Below are 20,301 nucleotides of genomic sequence, written 5' to 3'. Positions count from 1 at the left end.
CTACCGGCAACCGACGATAGCCATGTTTCCCGATACCTCAAACCTCATCGGCTGGTAAACATTGCAAATGTTCAGGAAAGAAGACTGTTCTACCATCGCGTCGCCGTACGATACGACGCCTGGCTCACTCACGAGTGCTCCATCAACACGATGGTACTCGAAGGTGAATTGCCGGCGTGACGCAATAGGCGCTCGACAAGCAACATCCTCTACTATGGTGACACACGCTTGGAAGCTCACGGTAACCACTGCGTGAAGTTCATTTTCGATTCTGTTATCGATCATAAAAAATATACATTAAAGTCAGTCATTTCCTAAAGTAATAGAAGATACATGTAGAATGTATCGAAAAGCAAATATACTTTACACGATACCTGACCGCGCGATAAGATGTGACCAGATTCGTGTTTCGCGTTGGCAATTTATGAGGATATGCATTAACTACTTAGAAGGACCAGCCAGACGACGCATTACTGACGGTACAATCTTGGCCCTAATCCCAAACACCAAAGTTGCCTCGATCTACAGAATGGTGGCCTCATCGCCGGCGGTCCCGATCATCCCGGCGATAGCGATCCCGACTCCTCTCCCGACGGCTGTCACGATGACGATTTGGGCTACGACTTCGCTCTCTCCTCTGATTGTACCTTCCATCGTCACCATCGCGACGTTCGCGCTTGGGGCTCCGACTACGATTTCGCTTAAAGCGGTCGTCGTGGTATTCCGTCCTCCGTTCACGCCTCCGTGTGTCGTCTCGTCGATCATCTCTACCGTTATCCCTCGGCCGTGGCGCGGTGTCCTTTGAAACGTCGCGATCGGCCACCAAGTTGTTGACAACAGAATCCGACATGATCTGGCGTCCGGAGCCATCACGATACTGCTTCTTCTTCTCGAGGTTGTCGATACCACCAAAGCCGCCGGCAGCCCGTCTCCGCTTCTTGTTGGTAACGTCCCGCCAATCGTCGGCAATCTTGGAGACGGACTGGGAGAAGTCGACGTGTATGCGGTGATCGTCGATCAGAACACCATCCATCTTGAAATAGGCCTGCTCGCAGTCCTTCTGATTGGTGTACTCGATAAAGGCGTACTGCAGGCTGTCACCTGTGCGCTTGTCCCTGATGACCTCGCAGCTGAGAATCTTGCCGAATCGCGAAAAGATGAGCTCCAGATCCTCGTCTTGCGTCACTGGGTTGAGCTTGCACACGAACAGCACGTTCTCAGGCGGTGCGACTTCGGCGAATGGCAGATCACCTACCATCTCGAGCGTGAGGGCTTGTGCGCGCGCCTCACGTTCTCTGCGGACCTTTTCCAGGGCTTCCGGGTCGTTGTCCTCCTCGAGATTTTCATCGTACGCGACGCGGACGGTGGCGAGCTGCGCGGCGGAGGGTACAGGGCTCTCGGGTGGCTCCACGAGGCCGGTGGGGTCGTCGTATGGGTCGTCAAGGACGACTGTGTGCAGTATGCGGATGTCTTTGAGTGGCTGGCCCTGGTCATCGATATATGCCGTGTTTATCTTCTCCAGCGTGTCAAAACCCTCTACCACTGTTCCGAATATGGCCGCTTTGCCGTCCAGGTAGTCGATGTTCTGTCCCAGCGTTATGATGAACTGACTGCCGGCGAACCGCTCGTCTGGATCTTCGGGGTTCGGCGCGGTCGCCATGCTGACGGTTCCCATCTCGGCATGCTTGAGCTTAGGCTTGAACTCGGGTACGAACGTCTTCTTCGCGGGCTGTGCGGGGTCGAGCAAGCCCCATATTGAGCGGCCGCCGTCGCTGTCTTTGGAACCAGGGCCGATGGGGTCGCCAGTCTGGAAGGAGAAGTTTGGTTGGACGCTATGGACGGGGGCGAAATTGTAGTACTTGACTTTGCACAGCTTGAGAAAGCTAAGGCGACAAATTGTCAGTGTCTGTTTATGCTCAGCTTGGGGCGACAGCGGGATGGAGCATGCAGTATGCAGGTGCGAAAACCCAAGGCGCGCGTGGGGATTGGATCGACTTACTTTTCACAGCATCTGGGCGCATCGTCGACCAACAGGTCGATGGTGATATCTCCGAGTGACGTTTCCAGCAGCACAGACATGGTTTGGGCTATGTTGTGCCGAGAACGAGTGTTTGTCGCAAAGGTTCGCCAACGCGCGCGACAGCATCCGAGATCGCGTAGCCTTGACGCTTAGTCATCATGACGTAACGCCCAATCTGGTCTAGCTCCAGGTACATGTCGCGTTTCTCCACCTTCACGTCTCGCAAGCTGCTGAGCCAATACTCCCTGGGCAACGTGCCCCAGCAGCCTTCACATCAGCCCGCGCTTCAGATCGTCGTTTGGTCCCGCTTGTCTACATGCAAGAGCAGCGTCCTGATGCATACACTACCGGCGTTGACAGATCGAACTTGGGATGCACCTGAGAGATGCAGGCTTCCACGCCTGTCAAGCCATTGTCCGGAAATAGTGCGAGTACCAAGAAAGAGCTCTGAGTACTTTTGAGAGGCGGACCGTTGAGTGCTACCCGGCGTCTGACGGCCATCCCTGCACACACAGATTCGGGCAGCCACTGCATTGCCTGCTGCATATCGATCCGAAATCCCCGGCCCCGTCCGTCAGGAGCATTGGACCAAAGGGCATCGTTTTGTATATTGGGCATATATCCCCACCACCGGCTGTCAAAATCCTGGAGCGGGCCTCTGCTTCTCGCTTCGACTTGCTACCAGCCGAAGCCTGACAGCCAGCCCAGACCAGAATCACCAGTTCATCCTTTTTCGAGGACTGCGGGATTATCTCGCTGGAAGTGGAGGAATCACTGTTATCACTGCTGTCTTCGAGATTGCAGGAGCTCTTCTGCTCCAGGGAGGCGACACAGCATGCCTGACAATTACAGGTGTGGTGACACTGTCACTGCGAAGACGGAGCTTCAGCAATTCGCTCATGCGTACTCGCAACCTATCTTTCCAGAGACGCACAGCAACGATGGATCCACGAGCCTTGTAATCTGCCTGTCATCCCAACCCCACGGGCTTCAGACTGGATGCGGGTATAGCCTGACCCAACATGACTGTGCGACTTGACGCACAAGCTAATGCGCATCGATGCATTGAACCGGGGTATGAAGCTTTGAGCCCAGAAAGATCGCCTTACGATGATGGGTCATTTACATGGGATGCGCATCGAAGTTTGCTTGCAGCTTGGCGCTGGCCTGTGCTGCGCACATTGGCTTGTTACATCGACAGATCGAGCAATTCCGGTCCTCACCATATGTCATAGCGCTACTACTCCTAGGGCCCTCGAGGTGCAGAGCAGGTTTGTTTCACCCCCTGGCATACTCAAGCTTCGAGCGCGCTCGGATAAGTCACCCATAGTGAACACGGAGCATTACTTTGAGATACGCTACGTAGCATCATCTTCGTATCGGCTCTACGTGGTACCATCTGGAAGCCGGCCCATCATCGGATCCAGTTCTTTTCGTTCACCGCGATCCATAATAGGCATAGGACCCACCGGAACCTTACCCCAGCTTTCCCCCCGTATATCCGTTTGCCGTGGGGCTGTGGGATAGATGCCAGCGGTAGCATACATGTTCAGTGCAGGGCTGTTGGATCGCCAATCGTACAATCCTCTGCCAACTCCCTGGACCATCCTCAGCGGCCAAACTTGTAAGGTTGAACAGATTGTTAGCAAATGACGTGATCGGAGGTACTACCAGCGGTATTGGCTCGTCAATTAGCCAATCAGAGGGTCTTCAAGGAGGCTGGCTATCATCTGCAGGTACGTTTCAGCGCAAGCCATGTATGCTCGAAGCGATTAGTTGATCTGACAACAGACCCTTCCTAGGATCAAATGTGCCAATATATGCTACAAGCAGTACTACGAGACTTGAGAGTCCTTAGTAGGTTGTTTCGCTGGTCGACAGCGTGTTATTCCTCACAGAAAGCCCGTTCCTCGCAAGTGTAGCGCACTAACTCTTTTGACACCCCTGCGAGCCTGGCGCACTCGTCCTGGATTAGGGCAAGTCGATTGAAACTGTCAAATCCGTGCCTCACATCCCGGATCCGCGGTAACACTATGTCAGTTACAAACATCCATCGACTGTTTGCGAAAGATCAAGCATAGCTGATAACGTGGCTTCTTTGTAACGGGAAAAGTCATCAGTGTTTGTCCGATTGGGTATCTGCTAAAGCCTCACGACTACAAGATAGCCCCGTCGAGGAAGGGGTGGGGGCCACATCACATACTTCATGGGTCTTGATTCGGCTCTGGCGCTTGTCATGAAGAAGTATTCACAGGACCTAGGCCGTACAATGTTTCACCTGTCTTTCTCTCCGCGGGGCTTGGCCAGTGCTCTCTTGGAAGCGCAGGCCCAGGTTCTTGTACAGTCACCGTACCGCATCCATGCATGCAGGTGTCCGGAGGCACTAACGAGATAGCCCTCATGGGGGACAGAGGTCACAAACAAATTCCTGATCAACACTCACTCTCGAAGCCATTCTTTGGAGCCACGTTCGCCCTGCATCATTCTCTTATCCAGTATAACAGTCTTTGCCGACGCAAGGAACTCGTTTGGGTTATAAACATAATCCTGCCAGCCGATCATCGTATGACCTGCTCACCGGTTCATTACACTTTCTCCCTGGAGGAGCGCCCACGGTCCAGTCATCAACTACTGCCCTTTCTTGACTCGGGCGTTGCATCCCGCGAACGCTATCCGAATCATACCTGTGGGTAATTCGCCAACAGTCGATCTTGTCGGTATCCTTGTGAGATGTAAGTCAACTTCAGGTCATGGAGACTGAAATAGCTGACGTTCAGTTGATTCGCCAGTATGTCAGTCATGGAGTACGGCAGTCCGCGACGCTGTTTGCCTCACAACCTGTCCTATCCGAAATACATGTACAGCGATCGCAATGCTCCGCTGTCCTTAGCCCATAATACGCGAGAAAATCCACGAGGTTATCCCATGGGCGGCCCAGTGGGCGGTATGCATAACCGAGCCAGCATGGAAGAACCCATGATGGGAAATGGGCCAGCGAGACGTCGCATTGCAGTAGCGGTATGTCAACATGTGTTTCAACAATTTCGGAACCATTCACAAAGAACACAATTTTTCGCTGCCCTCCTAACTACGTTCTCTATAAATGCTGTTCCTACTTTTACTAACATTGTCTCCAGTGCGCGCGTTGCCGTAAGAGGAAGATTCGATGCAGCGGCGATCCTGGAAATGGTATTGGGTGCGTCAACTGTCGAACGGCTGGAGTAGAACCGGCAGGCTGTCAATTCCACAGAGTACGTTAGTTGCTTGCGTTTTGTACATTCACTCATTCAGTCAGGTGGGATCCGATTCCGTCCACAAAGTGCTAGACGACAGAAGCATGGCTTACAGCCTCAGTGGTATGGCTACCGCGCATAACAACATGATGTCCATGTACTCTACGGGAGGCAATAGCGGTCTTTATGCACGCCCCATGCCAAATCAGCAATATTCACAACTCGATTCGAAGCCGGCCTATTCTTCAGCATGGACTCTTCCCTATTCAGAAGACACATCGCCGGTTGACGCCTACCCTCTCGACCAGCCACCCGCATATCTACCACAGTCTACAGCAATCGCAAACACAAACATGTACACGCCCGCTTATCGCTGGACTCAGCCAACTGCGAAGTCTTTGCAGCAAGGAAGCACATACTTTGATCAGGACTTGCAATTCGCTCATACAAATGGTCGACTAGCCACACCTTCGGACGTATCCCCTCTCAATACCGGAATGTCTTCTCTGCAATTGACTATCCCTGAGAGGCCCCATCCACGACAACCTCTCCCTCTGGATTCCAGTGTGCCTAGGAGACAACTGCCAATGCCACAACCGAGCCCAGCTCAGAGCAGCCATGTTGTAGACCAGATGCAAGATGCTCGTCTCCGCTCGGCCCAGGCTATTGGCACTTCGGGTATGGACGGTAGAGGCTCTTTCGCGAAATCGTTACTACCGTGGACTACCGACAGCGAGAGTCACGCCAACGCATCCGGGGCGTCATCTGCAGATGCCTTTACCCAACTAATATCCCCGGTCATGCCAGACAACGCGGAGAGCAGGATGGGCTACATGCCAAATACAACGTCGACCGCGGACGATGCGACTGCCACCACCACTGCATCTCAGCTAGAGCTGAACTTCAGTACATCTGGTCTTCTCGAAGGCATGAGTGCGCCAGCTCCAGCGACAAACTACTCCTATGTCCGTGAGACACGCCCAATGACACGCCCAGCCTCACAGACGAATCTATACAGCTACAGCCCTGACTCGTCGTCAAAGCGGAACTCGCTAAGTGGCGAGTCATCGAGCGATTGCACACTCGTCAGTGGTCATCGCTACACACCTCTTAGCCACAGCCAAACACGGAGCTCCCCAGGAAATCGCAGCTTGCATCGCGAGTCGTGCCAGAATCGGAACATGCAGCCTGTGCAGCTCCACCGCACCTCGATGGGAAACCTCAACAGCACTTACTGAGATACCCCCTTCAGCATCACGGCGGATCAGCCTGCCTGCATCACTCTTCTTATCTCGTCACTATTGCGTATCCCAATCCTTTTTCATCGCCGTGGGGTACTTAATGGTCTGAATTTATGCCAATGTACAACATCTCACATCGCTGCATCCTTGGGCGGGGAGCTTCAGCCAGCACGCTGTTCCCTCTCTGCATCTTAGTCCCGGCAATCGACTCGTCGAGCACTCCGTCATCATCATGAGCATGGCTCTCGGCCCGGTTCACGTTACGCTTTCGCATTGTCCTCAGCAACAGGTGAGCCATTTCCGGTTGGCGTTCATCAAACCATGTTTCCTTTCTGCTCATTCAACACTGTGTTGTAACGCTATGTATTCGTCTCGATGTTCTACACTGCATTGCTTTCAGCATCATTGCTACGCTACGAAACGTTACGATTGTTTTCTGCTTGGGCGGCTAATGTCTATTCTTGTACACCAGTATCGCTACCATGTCTTCTCATCAAGACAAAACGCCAGGGCCGCTCCTTAAACACACCCCGCATTCTTATCACGTTCACACTCGCTCAAATTGGGAAAAGCACATGTCGCAAGCTTAGTGTGTATAAGGTTGCTGCGCATGCGATACCACGGAAACATAGGAGGTCATGTACCGGATACTTTGTACTGATTAGCATAAAAGGTGTCATGAGCGAATAATGATAATCGTAACGAGCTTCAACCCCACGGTTCCACTTGCAGAGTGAAGCAAGGTACTGTCACCACCTGACGCGCGTTGCTCACCACTCTCACGTTGTTCCAAAGAAGACATGCACGTTCTCGCTTCTCTAAAGAGTTTACCTTGAGCTGCGCAACCACACTCCAACAGTATACCCCTGCCTGACTTGCAGATACCTCAGCTCACGCCTGATCGCATGTCACTTTCCCCCAAACACTCGCTGCAAAACCCCGAAAACAGACCCACACCACCTCGTAACGACACACCCCAACCAGCAATCTCTCTTCCACATACCGCTTTCCACCATCCGTCTCCCCACATACATACATCGCAGGCTACACACCGCCCCGAACCCACACCACCAAACGCAGTAAACAAACGCTCGTTTCAGAACACGGGTCCGGGCTGCATCTGGACCCTGCCGCAGGGCAGGTGCAGGCATATCCTCCCTGCTCGCGTTACACACGACAGCCCGTCACACACGCACAAAGCCGGTCAGCAGGTGTCGCACAGCAGAACATGCAGGACTGGATGCGTAGTATGAGGCTCCACTTCTGTACGGCGCGTCTACGGGGATTATCCCAAGAGCGTTGCATGTGTGTTGTAGGAGGGTGGTGGTGGATGGGGAAAGGGGCCGAGGGGCGGTGTGATGCGTGTGGATGGGGGAAGTGGTGCCGGGAGGGGGGTGAGGGACACAGAGGTGATGGGTTGGGAGCTAGAAGGAGGGTTTGTGGTATCGAAGGATTTTGTGAAAGGCTGGTTTGGGGGTTGGGGATGGCGGTGGGCAGTAGATGGTGGGTCGTGGTCCACCTGTCATAGCGCTTGCCGCTGAGGAACGCTGGGGTGAAGGCTTCTCGCTCAGCCTTGTCTTCCTTCGTCCTACAGCTGCTGCTAGCCGGTCGGACATTAAACATCTTTTTGGTCGGAAAAAGAGCTTGCGCTGCGAGGCATGATCAGCGGAAGTATCGCAAACGACGTGCATCAGGCGGTGGATGTTTAGCGTCTGTGATGTCATAGTCACAGCACGCATGTAACGGCGTCGCGATTACTCTCGTCCAGGGCTGGAAATAAGAGAATATACGGCTTGCTTTCATATCGACATGACAGCTACTCATACATACCCCTTACCCTTCTCATCCTCAATAACTGCTCATCGTAACACCCAACCTCCCCCCATCATTCACAAGCACCAACCCATTACAAAAACTCCCCGCCCGGCTCGCAAGATACAACACCGTCCCACCCATCTCCTCCTCTCCGCCAAATCTTCGTGCAGGAATGAAGTTTGGATCGTCGACGCTCTCTGTACTGGGGTCTCTGCCTTCGATAACTGCGTTGGCCATCTCAGATGGGAAGACTGACGTGCTGTTAGCCACGGAACGGTAGGTTTGCGGGGAGGGGAAGATGGACATCCAGGCGCCAGAGCATTGACTCTGATACCATGCGGCGCAAGCCTTGTACTGCTGTGTTTGACCAGATGCATAATTGCTGCTTTACTCCCCGCGTATGCTGGCGCGCATTGCCACTCACGTAGGAAAGCGCCTACACTGGACGTGACAATGACTTGTGACTGTATACTCGGTATTTTACTACCTTCTTTCAGTGGCTTACCAAATCCACCGGCTATGGCATTCTTGTTTCCTGCATCCAATAGTTCGAGAAAAGCCAGCATAGTAAAGTACGTCGCAGTAGTGTTGACGTGGAAGGTCTGTGTGAAGTCTTCCATAGATATGTTCTCGAACATATGCTCCCTCAGTTCTTTGACGCTTGAGCTGGGTATGAAACTTGATGGTGGACCGTAGATACCGGAGTTTGCGACAAGGAGGTTGATGTAGCCTATGTCTTGTGTTATGAAGTCTACGGCGGCTTGGAGGGATGCTTTGGATGTAATGTCGCATTGGAGTGGCATGATGTTTTCGTGTTGAGAGGCTGCGGCTGAGAGTTTGTCTTCGCGGCGCCCGAGGATGTATACTTTGGACGCGCCCGCGGAGGCGAGGGCGTGAGCTATCATGAGGCCGATTCCTAACACTGGTGTTAGGAGTGAAGGAGGTATCAATATGAGATGATGGTAAGAAGAGAGGGTACCTGTGCCTCCACCTGTCACCGCTGCGATCATGCCTTCGACACTGAAAAGCTTTGAAGTATCCATCTCGAGTGCGACTCGATTAGTTGGTGAAGTGAAGAACTGCTCCTCGTACGTTCAAGTATATATAGCTCTTCCTGCGAGAACCCATTTAGTAGCCACGCATAAACACCTCGATGCTGCCTCAGAACGCTATGCATTGAATGTAGACTACACGTGAGATGAGATCAACGCCCGACAGATAGTCAAGAGCGATAACTCCGCAAACCCCGACAGCTTCTCCATGTCCACGCCGCGGCTTACGAACGCCAAGCACATCAAGAGACGGATCTCAAAGCAATCCGTGACGCTTCTTGATCATATCCGCGGCCTACGCATCATTAGTACATATGAATACCAGCTTTCCTCGATCATAACCTCACCTTCTCAGCTCCAGCATAAACAGTAGCCTGAGGCCCACCACCAGCAACAAGCGGCCACGTACTCGCATCCACCACACTCAGTCCGAACGTGCCATAGACTCTATTCTGCCGGTCGACGACCCCGCCATATTCTCTTGGCATCATAGCAGCAGTACAACATTGGTGTGCATTACTCGGCTGCAAGGCAGCTTTGATCTTCTCCTTGATTTCTTGCTCATCGCTGATGCCCGGTGCCGGTGCTGTCTCTCTGGGACCGAGAATGGCAATATCAGGTGTTGCCATTAGTTCGCGGTTCTTCATGTAGATCGCGTATAACATGTCGAGGTCGGTTGGGTCTGTCAGCGCGCCGTAATCGATGAGTGGAGCGTCAAGGATGCTAGTTGAGTTGATGGTGATTGAACCACGGCTGAGAGGGCGGGTCATGTAGATGCTTGTTTCTGGGCCGGTGTTCCATGATAGACCACCCACAGCCTCTATGTTGATGTCCTTGATGATAATGGCACGCTGTCTTTCGTAGCCAGCGAGGACTGATGGGTTCATATCGTTGCCGAGTACGTCGATCGTTGAGAATGAAGATGCTCGAGATATGATAGATGCGGAGTCATTCGTCCAGTTTGACAGCGGTAGCTGAATCATGAGATTACCAGTTGTACCAGTGAGGTCGAATGCGCTTGCTTTTCCAGCGTCGTAGAGAGCGCGTTGTTCTGTGGCGTACGTGGCGTTGGACTGCAATGAACCGCCATTCGGGAAGTGATTAGATGTATCTGAATCAATCAGCCGACCCATAAATGACAAGTATGGAGTTCAGTCGCGTACAGTTGTAATTCACTTTCAGAACCAGATGATCCTGCAAATTTCGACCGACACCAGGGAGACCTGAAACAGTCTCAATACCCAAGCTCTTTAGATGAGCAGTGTCGCCAATCCCAGAAAGTTGCAGGATCTGCGGAGTATGAACGCTTCCAGCAGCTATGATGATTCCTTTGCTCGCTTGGACAGTGTGTTTCTGGCCATTCGACGTGCTGATATACTCCACGCCTACAGCGGTGATATTCTCGAACAGAATGCGCGATACCGCCGTATTCGAGAGGATATGATAGTTTGGCCTCGTAGCGTCCCTATCATAGCGATTGACTCGAGCTGAAGAACGCGTCTGGGCTTCGGGATCAACGGAGCGAAGAAGGCGGAATATGCCTTGAGCGCGGCCATTGTTGGGGTCTAGGGCTGGCTGGATACCTAGCTTTAGGGCTCCGTTGTACATGTTGGCTACCCTGATAGTGAGCTTTCAGATACTTCAGCTGGGTCGCTAGAGACTCACCGCTACCCGGGTAGTCATAAGGAGCATGGCTAGCCTGCACTGGGCCCTCAAAGCCATGTACGGAAGCATCCCAGGTAATGTTGTGACTAGCTGCATAATCCGCGTCCGGTGCTGTAAACGTCTCACTCTTCTCCTCATCAGCATACAGTTCACAAAGCGAGAGTAAACCATACCTTCTTGAAGTACGGAAACAAATCAGCCCAACCCCAGCCAGTCGCACCCAGTTCTTCCCAAGCGTTATAGAGCTCTGCGTCTGATCGATGGAAGAACATGGCGTTCACAACAGACCCGCCGCCCACCACCCTGCCACATGGCACACCATACGATGTACCACCAAGCGCGGTTTGTGGCGTACTCATCAAGGGCAGCCAGAGGTAAGGCACCGGAAAATAGGCACCAGGGATCATGATACCATCTTCTCTCTGGTCGAAAGGGCCGTATTCGACTACTAGTACTGTGACTATCGCGTACGATTAATTTGAAGCCTTTCGAGCACGCGAGTGATGTACCATTTGGGTTCTCCGTTAAACGATCTGCAACCGTAAGCCCCGCAATGCCACCACCGGCAACAACGAAATCGTATGTCGTCTCATTGCTGAGTTGTCTTGCTTCAATCACTTGCGCAGTACGTCCGAGATGCGTACGAGCCTGGGTAAGTATAACAAAGCATAGCGGTAAAACACTTCGGAGCAGCATATTGAGGGCCGAGAAGAGAAGGTGGAATATTCATTTCGAAGAAGCGCGACAGGCGAAGCAAACTTATCATGGAGCAACCTGAGCATAGAGTGCTGACAGTAAGCACATGCAGAGCCACGAGCGACCTGCGCGCAGCCTGCAGGACTTTCCCACGCAGGAGATACAGGAACGAGTAGGATAAATAGCCTTCTGAGGGCTATTGGCCACTGCTGATATGGCGAACCGGGTTGCTAGCTTACATGACCACACATATTCAGGGCCGAATCGATAGGGAATCGATAGCGCAATTCCATATGTTGCGCGCATGAGAAAGAGGGAGACACAGAAAGTAATGGAGGTGTTGAAGGAGCGCAGGCGGGATCATGTTGGTCTGTGCGACGGCGCGTCGAGGTATTGTCGTCATCCCTCCACCATCGCCTCGACGCGCCTTCCTACTCGCAGCGACGCGCCATGCTCACCCAAGAGCAACGTATAACATTTCCTTTGCGATATCGCGATGCTGTGATCGTACACACTTAGCTCTGTAATCAGCCCAGCCTTTCAAAGCCACATCCACGATGATGCCTTCCAACGGGCGTCGCAATGATGCGCCTACCAGCGCGAGCACAGCTTCAAGACCTCAGTCATCTATCTTTACCCATACACTCTCGTAGTGCTCATATCTCCGCAAGATCCGACCATGAAAGCCTGTATTTGTGTGGCGGGCAATGGATGTACTAACCTACCTTTAAGCCGCCCAGAACTGACTCTTCAAAACATTCGTGACAACAGTCCAGCGATGGCTGGCACAGCAAGGAGAGCTTCGAGCGCCAAAGGTAGTGTCTTGGGCGGGGAAATATGGCATCATAACTGATCAGTAAATAAGTGATTGCCCTCTTGCATCCTACTCCTGCTTTCCGATTAGACAAACGCTAACATGTATCTCCGCAGATCCACAATAATTCCAGCTCCATGCTCACTATGCCTACCACTACCTCCGCACCGAATGCCAAACCCAACACCGCACTATCTACCATCTTCTTAAAGATCGACATTGCTATCATGTTCTTCGTGCGGAGTCTAGAACGATTTGCGGGTACACTCAGGCAGCCGTATCATACTCGTGCCAGGTCACTGCACGATCAGGCAATGCTAGACAAAGGGTGGTGCAACACTCGGATTACAGCGAGTTTCATGGGCATAGTAATCCATATGGCGTGTGATGCCAACTTCACATCTCAGATTAGTAGACACGCAAGACATGTCATCCACCTTGAACCCTAGCCAAGGTAAAGCCTCTCAGCCAATTTCCTTGACAATCTTGACTGAGGCGCAAGCTGTCAGAAGCCCGTTAGGCCAAGGCATGCACCGCATACAACGGGAGAGCGAAACGGGAAGGGAATTGTGGGGTGTGGATGGGGCTGAAACGAGGAGTTGCCTCAGGTTTTGTCATGTCAGAGATGTCACAGCAGTCAGAGCAAAAGGCAAAAAGGTAAATCCTTGGAGAATGGCAACGTTGGGTGAGAGCGATATGTGGAAGGACTGAGAAGTGCAGTGAGCAAATGCGTCATGATGTGTTTTTGGTTATTGATTCATTTTTGTTCGTTTGTAAGTTTGTTAAGTAGTGCAAACACCTAGCGCCCGTACATTCGCTGCGTGACGCTGTCCATGATGGATAAGATAATACAGGCGGGCTCGGATAGGATGCTCGACTGCTCGTTTGTTGGGGTTTTTGGTATCGTGAGATGAATGCTGCTGCTCGTCTTTGATGCTGAGTTGAACGCGTCCGCTCGTGGACGGTTCCGGAAAATCGCTAAATCATGGTGGGTGGTCTGCCAGAGAGTTGGGAGTGGTACGTCGTCTACGTGGACATTGTACATGGAAAGCCGTGTGCGGGGTATAGTTTGTGAGAAGCGAAGTTGAGGTGCATTGTTGCTGTCTACGGAAGGGCCAGACTATGCGGTCATCTTGCGGGCTGTGGAACCACGCTTGGGGAGAGTCCATGGCTCGGGGCAGACGACCTGGAATGACGTTAGTACGTCGATGTCTGATAGGGATAGAATGGTACATACCTCGCCCTCGCTAAACGCCCAAAAGTACGCTCCCATGCCAATGATGTAGTAGAGTCCCGAGTTGGTGCCTTGGTAGATCAAGAGCGCACACAGCGCACTGAGCGGGTAGATGATCAGGCGCGCTTCAATCGAGCGGTGCAGTCCTGTGCCAGCGAGCAGTGGCAATGGCCATTCCCATGCTAGACCGATGAAGCCGAGAATCATGTTGATGACTTGGAGTACGGGGATGGGCTTTACGGCGCCATCGAGGTTCTTGGTAGCAAAGTCCCAGAAGATCTTGGGCCAGAAGAAGCATTCGAGTGCAGCTCCTATTTGATCTGGAGTTGTAATTAGTATGGTGTTGGTGATGGTGTTGGTGTCGATGGCTGTGGGGTAAGACTTACACGCAGCAGCCGTGAGGATGACGAGGCGCGCCCAGTGGTTCTTGATTAACTTGCCCATTGTCGAAATACGGGTATTATAAAGAAAGGATACGAGCAATAAACCGAGCCCGCGGTCGTATAGGTGAGAAAATAAAGGTAAATAGAAAAAATGAAGAAAAGAAAGTGGAAATGTCCCTTCGACTACCAGTAGTCCCTCAGCGACAGATGAGCATCGATGGGCTTGGGTGTGGCAGGGCGAGGTTTTGTGTTATAGACACTGGCCTGGTCGCGGATGGGCGGTTTGCAGGCGTGGCGAAAGCGGTAAGGCTTCTGGGGAGATCAGGCACGGAGCAAGTCGAGTGGAGTGTATAGTGGGTAGGTGTTATGGTGGGCTGAGGCGTAGGCGAGTATCAGGCGTGTTAGGTGTTCAGGCAGCGTGGTGTTGCCGTTGAGCTTCGCGACGGCAGGCGTGTCAGTATATCGGGAGCGACAGCGGGTGTCGACCGCAATTGTAGAGACAGTTTATGCGCCAGGGCCTTGCATCGCGCACCCTTGTCGCACTCTTCTTCTGGCTCGGCGCGCGCTGGGGGGAGAGATGGTCGCTCGTAGCCGCTTGACCCGCTTCGTGGACGATTGGGCGTGTGCGCGGCGCGATTGGCTGGGCTGCTGTGATGCTGCATGCGACGCCAGCCTCTCTGCAGCCACGGTGCCAGTATCCTGGATCGCGCCGCCATTTTAGTCTATCCTATCAATCCTATGAACGGCTGATGCTCGCTAGCTTGGCAAAGGTAGTGTAGCGAGGGCGGAGCTAGGCGTGAATCTTCGCGTTCACGTGGTTTTGTAGCCATTGTCTAAGACTTGGTGACTGTTTCTCGGCGGAGACATTATTCAGGTCATTAGACAATTCTATGCCGCTACTTCGTTGATGGTGGCGGCGAAGAGTTTGCCAAACGCCTTTACGCAAGCCGATTCGCGTTACCGCTGGCTCTGACGTACACGATAGCCATGAAACCAGCGCAGTGCGAACAATCGGCCACGCTGATCGAATAGGTAATTCTCCGCAGATATCGCCATCGCACGTGCGGCACGGCAGCACTCAGATAATCCGTCCCGACGGATGCCTGAGTCCCGGTTTCTGTTCTGTGCCTCAGGTCTCCAACCGCAAACCTGGTGCATGATGATCAGTCATCTGCATGGAAGATCATATCGAAGCTCGCTCCTGGTTCCTCAGGCTTGCTCATCAAACAACATCATACGACAAAGTTTACTTCAGATGCCCTCGTGGCTGTCAATGCCGTCACGGTGGGGGCTGGCAGCCATGGCAGACGTTGACGCAAAACAAAGTGGTACGATACTCGTTCGGTATCAGTTCGCACTCATGGTGAAGCTTTTGGCAAGGCTCCTGTCGGAGAATTGAACGTGGTTCACAAGCTGTCGATCAGAGGGCATGTGTGGTTGTGTGCAGAACAATGGCCTGATGTTGTTTTCTGCGGGTGTGCTTTGGTCAACGGCGAGCAAAAGGAAGGCGCGACCGTGGCATCTGTTTACGCTGCTTCCCAATTGGGAAATCTATGATAGTGTAAACAGTAATCCAGATGTCGGAGTTGAAGACAGCCCAGAATCTAGCCCTCCACCATCACTCAGCATCCATCACATCGCCGAGAACCACTTCTCTCGGCTTTCTTCGCACTGCACACCGCTTCCCGCATCACGGTCTAAGGCGGGACTAACAAGACTTTCTTCATATCGTCGGCCATCCACGAGGCCGGCAATTCGCATGCTGCCGTCCGTCGAGCCGTGTACGATGGAGACGGTCCCAAAATAGAGGCGAGATCTTGTACACATGCAGCCAGCACAGCGCAGTAGCGGGCTCAAACTTTGTGGGGGTTCCTCGAGCGCTTCGAGACAGCCCCTGATTGGCCGTGTGCGCCACGCCAATGCTCGCCCGTTAGATTTGGTGCTACCAACCACGAGCACAGAGAGCCTTCAACAGCGATGAATTCAAGCCTCGGCGGTTCTAACGCAAAAGCCACAGCAGGCTCCTACCATGTGTCTTTCGCGTCTTCGATGCAGTCTTCTGCGCAAGGGGCGGTAGTTTAGAACCAGATCCGCCACCCCAATGCGTACCTTCCGTACCTGCCAACGCTATCCCCTCCGCGACTGCAGTCATCAATCCCAAAGTTACCAGCCTCTGCATCTAACCTAACGACATAACGTAGCGAATACCACTTTCAGCGATTCATTCAGATACCCGTCCTGATTTTCCTATCCCTTTACGACCCGCCTTCCAACGTGCATCGTTTCAGCGCGCCTCGCCTATCCGTCGTGAACCCCATCAAAAGAATCGGAGCCCATCTGCCAACGGTCAATCGCACCCCTCAGGAAATACCGTCCGAAACCCTACCACGCGGCTCAGGCCCATCTGTCAGATCGCACTCACGTCTGAAGTTTGACAGTTGTAGATCGTGAAGATTCGCAAGCCTCGCAGCCTCACCAACACCAGCCCCAACAAACCCACTAGCGAAACGGCAATCGCCTCGCCACTCGCCGGCATACACTGCACTCCTACTGCGCATTATCCAAGAGCAACTGAAGGTCTTGAGCTCCGAACATACGACCGCATTTGCAAGGAAAACATGGTTCTGTGCCTGGCGCTTCAAGTCTGAGACGCTCTTCACACACTAGCCGCTCGCGCATAGCAGCAAACCCCTCCCCCAACTTCGATACCTCAAAATCCGACCTTGCGCCCATTCAGGTTTGGCGCCACCGGATTTCCTCTGCATCACGTCCCTCCCTAGTCATAACCTCTGTCATCCATCTTAACGGCTCCTGGTATACGGCACCTTCGTGGGGCATCGGTTTGAGCCACATCCGTACCGAACAGGCCCTGTCGGTTTCAGCACAGCGTGCCGCTCTACCCAGGTTTTACGGCTTTGCCTATCTGCACCTGATCTGCGCACGTTGACTCGGCTTGTTCCCAAGGCTTGACATTCTAATACCCTTGGTTCCCGGCAGCCTTGGATCCTCCTCCCCATCCGCGCGCTCTCTCTCTACATCACTCCGCTCGTCCCGGGACACCCACATTCTTTTCTTCACTTCGTATCTGGCTGGCCGGGTCGAACTTCGACTGGATCGTTTATTTCCTGGTTGGGTTCGCTTATACCACGCGTATACTCTTTAATCTTTTCTATAATCACCGTTGAACGGCACGCCTGAGGTGGACTTGTTGACGACACAACCGATTACCGCGGAAGAACATTCATCATGGGCGGCGGCGGCACATCGTTTTCCAGGCTCTTTACGCCACAAAAACTCTTCTTTCACATCTTCTTCTGGGGATTCCATTGGGCCCTTTTCGGTATAGGATGGTAGGAAGCCCTTACTCATATCATCGATCGACCACTAACTTTAGTCAGGTGGAAACAAGCTGGTGACGCACGTTTAGCACCGCTCAACGCTCTGCAGTACTCAGTATGGGTATCTCGTGGTGCAGGTCTTGTCCTGTCAGTGGACACCATGGTCATCGTCATGCCAATGTGCAGAAACATCCTCCGATGGCTCCGTCCCAAGGTGCGCGTACTGCCGCTTGATGAGTCTCAATGGTTCCATCGACAAGTCGCCTACGCCATGTTGTTCTTCACTATCCTCCACGTAGCGGCGCATTACGTCAAGTGAGTTGATATACCTCTTACCAAGCTTGATTTCACTAACAAAGATAGCTTCTTCAACGTCGAACGTGTGCAGGTCCGACCCCAGATCGCGCTGCAAATCCATTACGCCGAGGCTGGTGGAATCACAGGCCACATCATGTTGCTGTGCATGCTTCTAATCTACACCACGGCGCACCACAGGATTCGCCAACAATCATTCGAGACATTTTGGTACACACATCACCTGTTTATCCCGTTCCTGCTCGGCATGTACACACACGCAACCAGCTGCTTCGTCCGTGATACCGCTCCAGCTTTCTCTCCATTCGACCACGACAACTTTTGGACCCACTGCATTGGTTACGAAGGATGGCGATGGGAGCTTGTGGGAGGTGGTCTTTACCTCTTCGATCGCCTCTACCGTGAGATTCGTTGCAGACGCCAGACCCAGATCGTCAAGGTTGTTCGCCACCCATACGGTAAGCAGATCATCAACGTTGTTATTGAAGGACTGCACTAATGCCGAATAGATGCCGTTGAGATTCAGTTCACCAAGCCCAGCATGAAGTACAAGCCCGGACAATGGCTTTTCCTGAACTGCCCGGATGTCAGCTACCACCAGTGGCATCCATTTACCATCACTTCCTGCCCCAACGACCCCTACATCTCGGTTCACGTGCGCCAGGTTGGTGACTTCACTCGCGCACTTGCCGATGCTCTCGGTGCTGGCCAATCGCAATCCAAGCTCTACGACGAGCTCGACCCCATGGGCATGTACGAAATAGCACTTCAGCATGGCCAAAAGATGCCCGCTCTCCGCATCGACGGACCCTACGGAGCCCCCGCAGAGGATGTTTTCGAGAACGAAGTCGCAGTCCTCATCGGAACCGGTATTGGTGTCACACCCTGGGCCTCAATTCTCAAGTCCATCTACCACCTCCGTCTCAGCCCCAACCCACCCAAGCGTCTTCGCCGTGTCGAATTCATCTGGGTCTGCAAAGACACATCATCCTTCGAATGGTTCCAGACCCTCCTCTCATCGCTTGAAGCGCAGTCCCTTGGCGGCGCAGATGGCGACCAATTCCTGCGCATTCACACTTACCTCACCCAGAAGATGGACGTCAACACTGCGCAAAACATTGTTCTCAACTCTGTAGGCACCGACAAGGATCCCCTCACAGAACTCAAGTCGCGCACCAACTTCGGTCGTCCCGACTTCCAACGCCTGTTCTGCGGTATGCGCGATGGTATCCTGGACCGGACTTATATGAATGGTCTGGAAAGCACGCTACGCACAGAGGTCGGTGTTTACTTCTGCGGTCCTAACGTTGCGGCGCGCGACATCAAGAAGGCGTGTAAGCAGGCGGCATGCCAGGAGGTCAACTTCAAGTTCTGGAAGGAGCATTTCTAGACGACGCTGTTGTTCAAGAATGTGTATTTTGTATGCGAGGTCGAATATCAAGGCGTATATTAGGTTGATGTGTATTTGTTACGATTAGCCTTCAGAGCAGTAACCCAAGGGTACACTCCATTTTCATGTGTTCTTACTACAATATGCGGATTATGCAAAGGAAAGAAAGAAAGAAACTAGCCTTTTGAAAACCTCCATCATGCCTCCAGTTCTTTTTACGCACATGTTCGATATCTGATGTGTTGTTGATACTTACTCGTGCCTCCGAGAGAGACTCGATCACACGAACCAACACACCAAGCAAGACAAGCCTTTACCAAGCACGTCCAACCTCTAACACAACCCACCATCGAACCACCCTCACTCCACTCAAGTACCTATCTCAATCTCACCTCTAACAATCATGCACCACGCCTCTATTCGCCTCATCTCTGTCCCTTGCAGCCTCGCTTCGGTACAACGAGCTTCCGAACCATGCGCATGGTGAAACAAGACCTCTTAGCACCACCATAGTAATCCCACCTCTCCACTCCGACTCCCTTGGCAGCTATAACAAAGGATCAAAGCTGTGATGTTAGAGAGTGAAGGTGGTGCGATGATGGGTCGATACATTCGCCGATGGGATTGGGAAGGAGAGTGTAGGTGTGTATGTGTAAGGCCGCCTGCCCGTCTTACCCCGAATTCCTACGCGCGCGCGACAACTCTTCCTTCTTCCTTCAAGAACTTTTCTCTGCCACTGCTTCTCTTTCTTCATGCAGCAATTATTGTTGTGCGTGTACCTGGATATACATAGCACCTGCCAGCGCGATGCGCGTCGTCAAGCCGCCAGTCGCCACATATTGCGGCGCAGTCATGCAGCAAAGACGGACCGGAGACCGCGGGGATGGAAATAGACGGGAAGTCTGATGTGCATGCGGCGTGGGCGGTTCTATAGGCTGATATGGTTCTGTGGATTGCGATGATGTACGTCTTCGGGATTGAAGAAGACGAGGGTGTTTGCAGGTGGTGTTCGCGACTTCCGCCCCGGTTTCCTCAACATGTGTTTTCCTTCCATAAATGACATGACACCTAGCAAAACGAACGAACAGCAATAGTCTAACTACCA

The 20,301-nt window shown here is 52.8% G+C and overlaps 5 protein-coding genes across 5 annotated transcripts; 1 reads left to right on the top strand and 4 right to left on the bottom strand.

Moving 5' to 3' along the window:
• Positions 1–445: 445 nt before the first annotated feature.
• On the bottom strand, positions 446–2,079 carry CYP6 (Peptidyl-prolyl cis-trans isomerase cyp6; the record flags this gene model as incomplete). Its single annotated transcript, XM_049369285.1, has 3 exons — positions 446–473; positions 648–1,883; positions 2,000–2,079. The coding sequence occupies 3 exons, from the start codon at positions 2,077–2,079 to the stop codon at positions 446–448; spliced, it is 1,344 nt and encodes a 447-aa protein (XP_049218986.1).
• Positions 2,080–8,745: 6,666 nt separating this feature from the next.
• Positions 8,746–9,437, bottom strand: SAT3 (Short-chain dehydrogenase/reductase sat3; the record flags this gene model as incomplete). Its single annotated transcript, XM_049369284.1, has 3 exons — positions 8,746–8,750; positions 8,815–9,225; positions 9,434–9,437. 3 exons carry the CDS (start codon positions 9,435–9,437, stop codon positions 8,746–8,748), a joined length of 420 nt encoding a protein of 139 aa, XP_049218985.1.
• Positions 9,438–9,617: 180 nt separating this feature from the next.
• On the bottom strand, positions 9,618–10,969 carry J4E78_008683 (uncharacterized protein; the record flags this gene model as incomplete). The annotated part of the gene is made up of 3 exons (XM_049369283.1): positions 9,618–9,656; positions 9,709–10,472; positions 10,525–10,969. The coding sequence occupies 3 exons, from the start codon at positions 10,967–10,969 to the stop codon at positions 9,618–9,620; spliced, it is 1,248 nt and encodes a 415-aa protein (XP_049218984.1).
• A 2,687-nt stretch (positions 10,970–13,656) lies between these two features.
• On the bottom strand, positions 13,657–14,214 carry J4E78_008682 (uncharacterized protein; the record flags this gene model as incomplete). The annotated part of the gene is made up of 3 exons (XM_049369282.1): positions 13,657–13,722; positions 13,774–14,090; positions 14,157–14,214. 3 exons carry the CDS (start codon positions 14,212–14,214, stop codon positions 13,657–13,659), a joined length of 441 nt encoding a protein of 146 aa, XP_049218983.1.
• Positions 14,215–17,399: 3,185 nt separating this feature from the next.
• On the top strand, positions 17,400–19,196 carry J4E78_008681 (uncharacterized protein; the record flags this gene model as incomplete). Its single annotated transcript, XM_049369281.1, has 4 exons — positions 17,400–17,503; positions 17,552–17,806; positions 17,855–18,264; positions 18,316–19,196. 4 exons carry the CDS (start codon positions 17,400–17,402, stop codon positions 19,194–19,196), a joined length of 1,650 nt encoding a protein of 549 aa, XP_049218982.1.
• Between the last annotated feature and the right edge of the window lie 1,105 nt (positions 19,197–20,301).

This window comes from Alternaria triticimaculans, assembly GCF_023758025.1.
Source record: "Alternaria triticimaculans strain BMP 0046 chromosome Unknown scaffold_16, whole genome shotgun sequence".
Classification (NCBI taxonomy): domain Eukaryota; kingdom Fungi; phylum Ascomycota; class Dothideomycetes; order Pleosporales; family Pleosporaceae; genus Alternaria; species Alternaria triticimaculans.
This window is presented reverse-complemented; position numbering and strand designations above follow the sequence as displayed.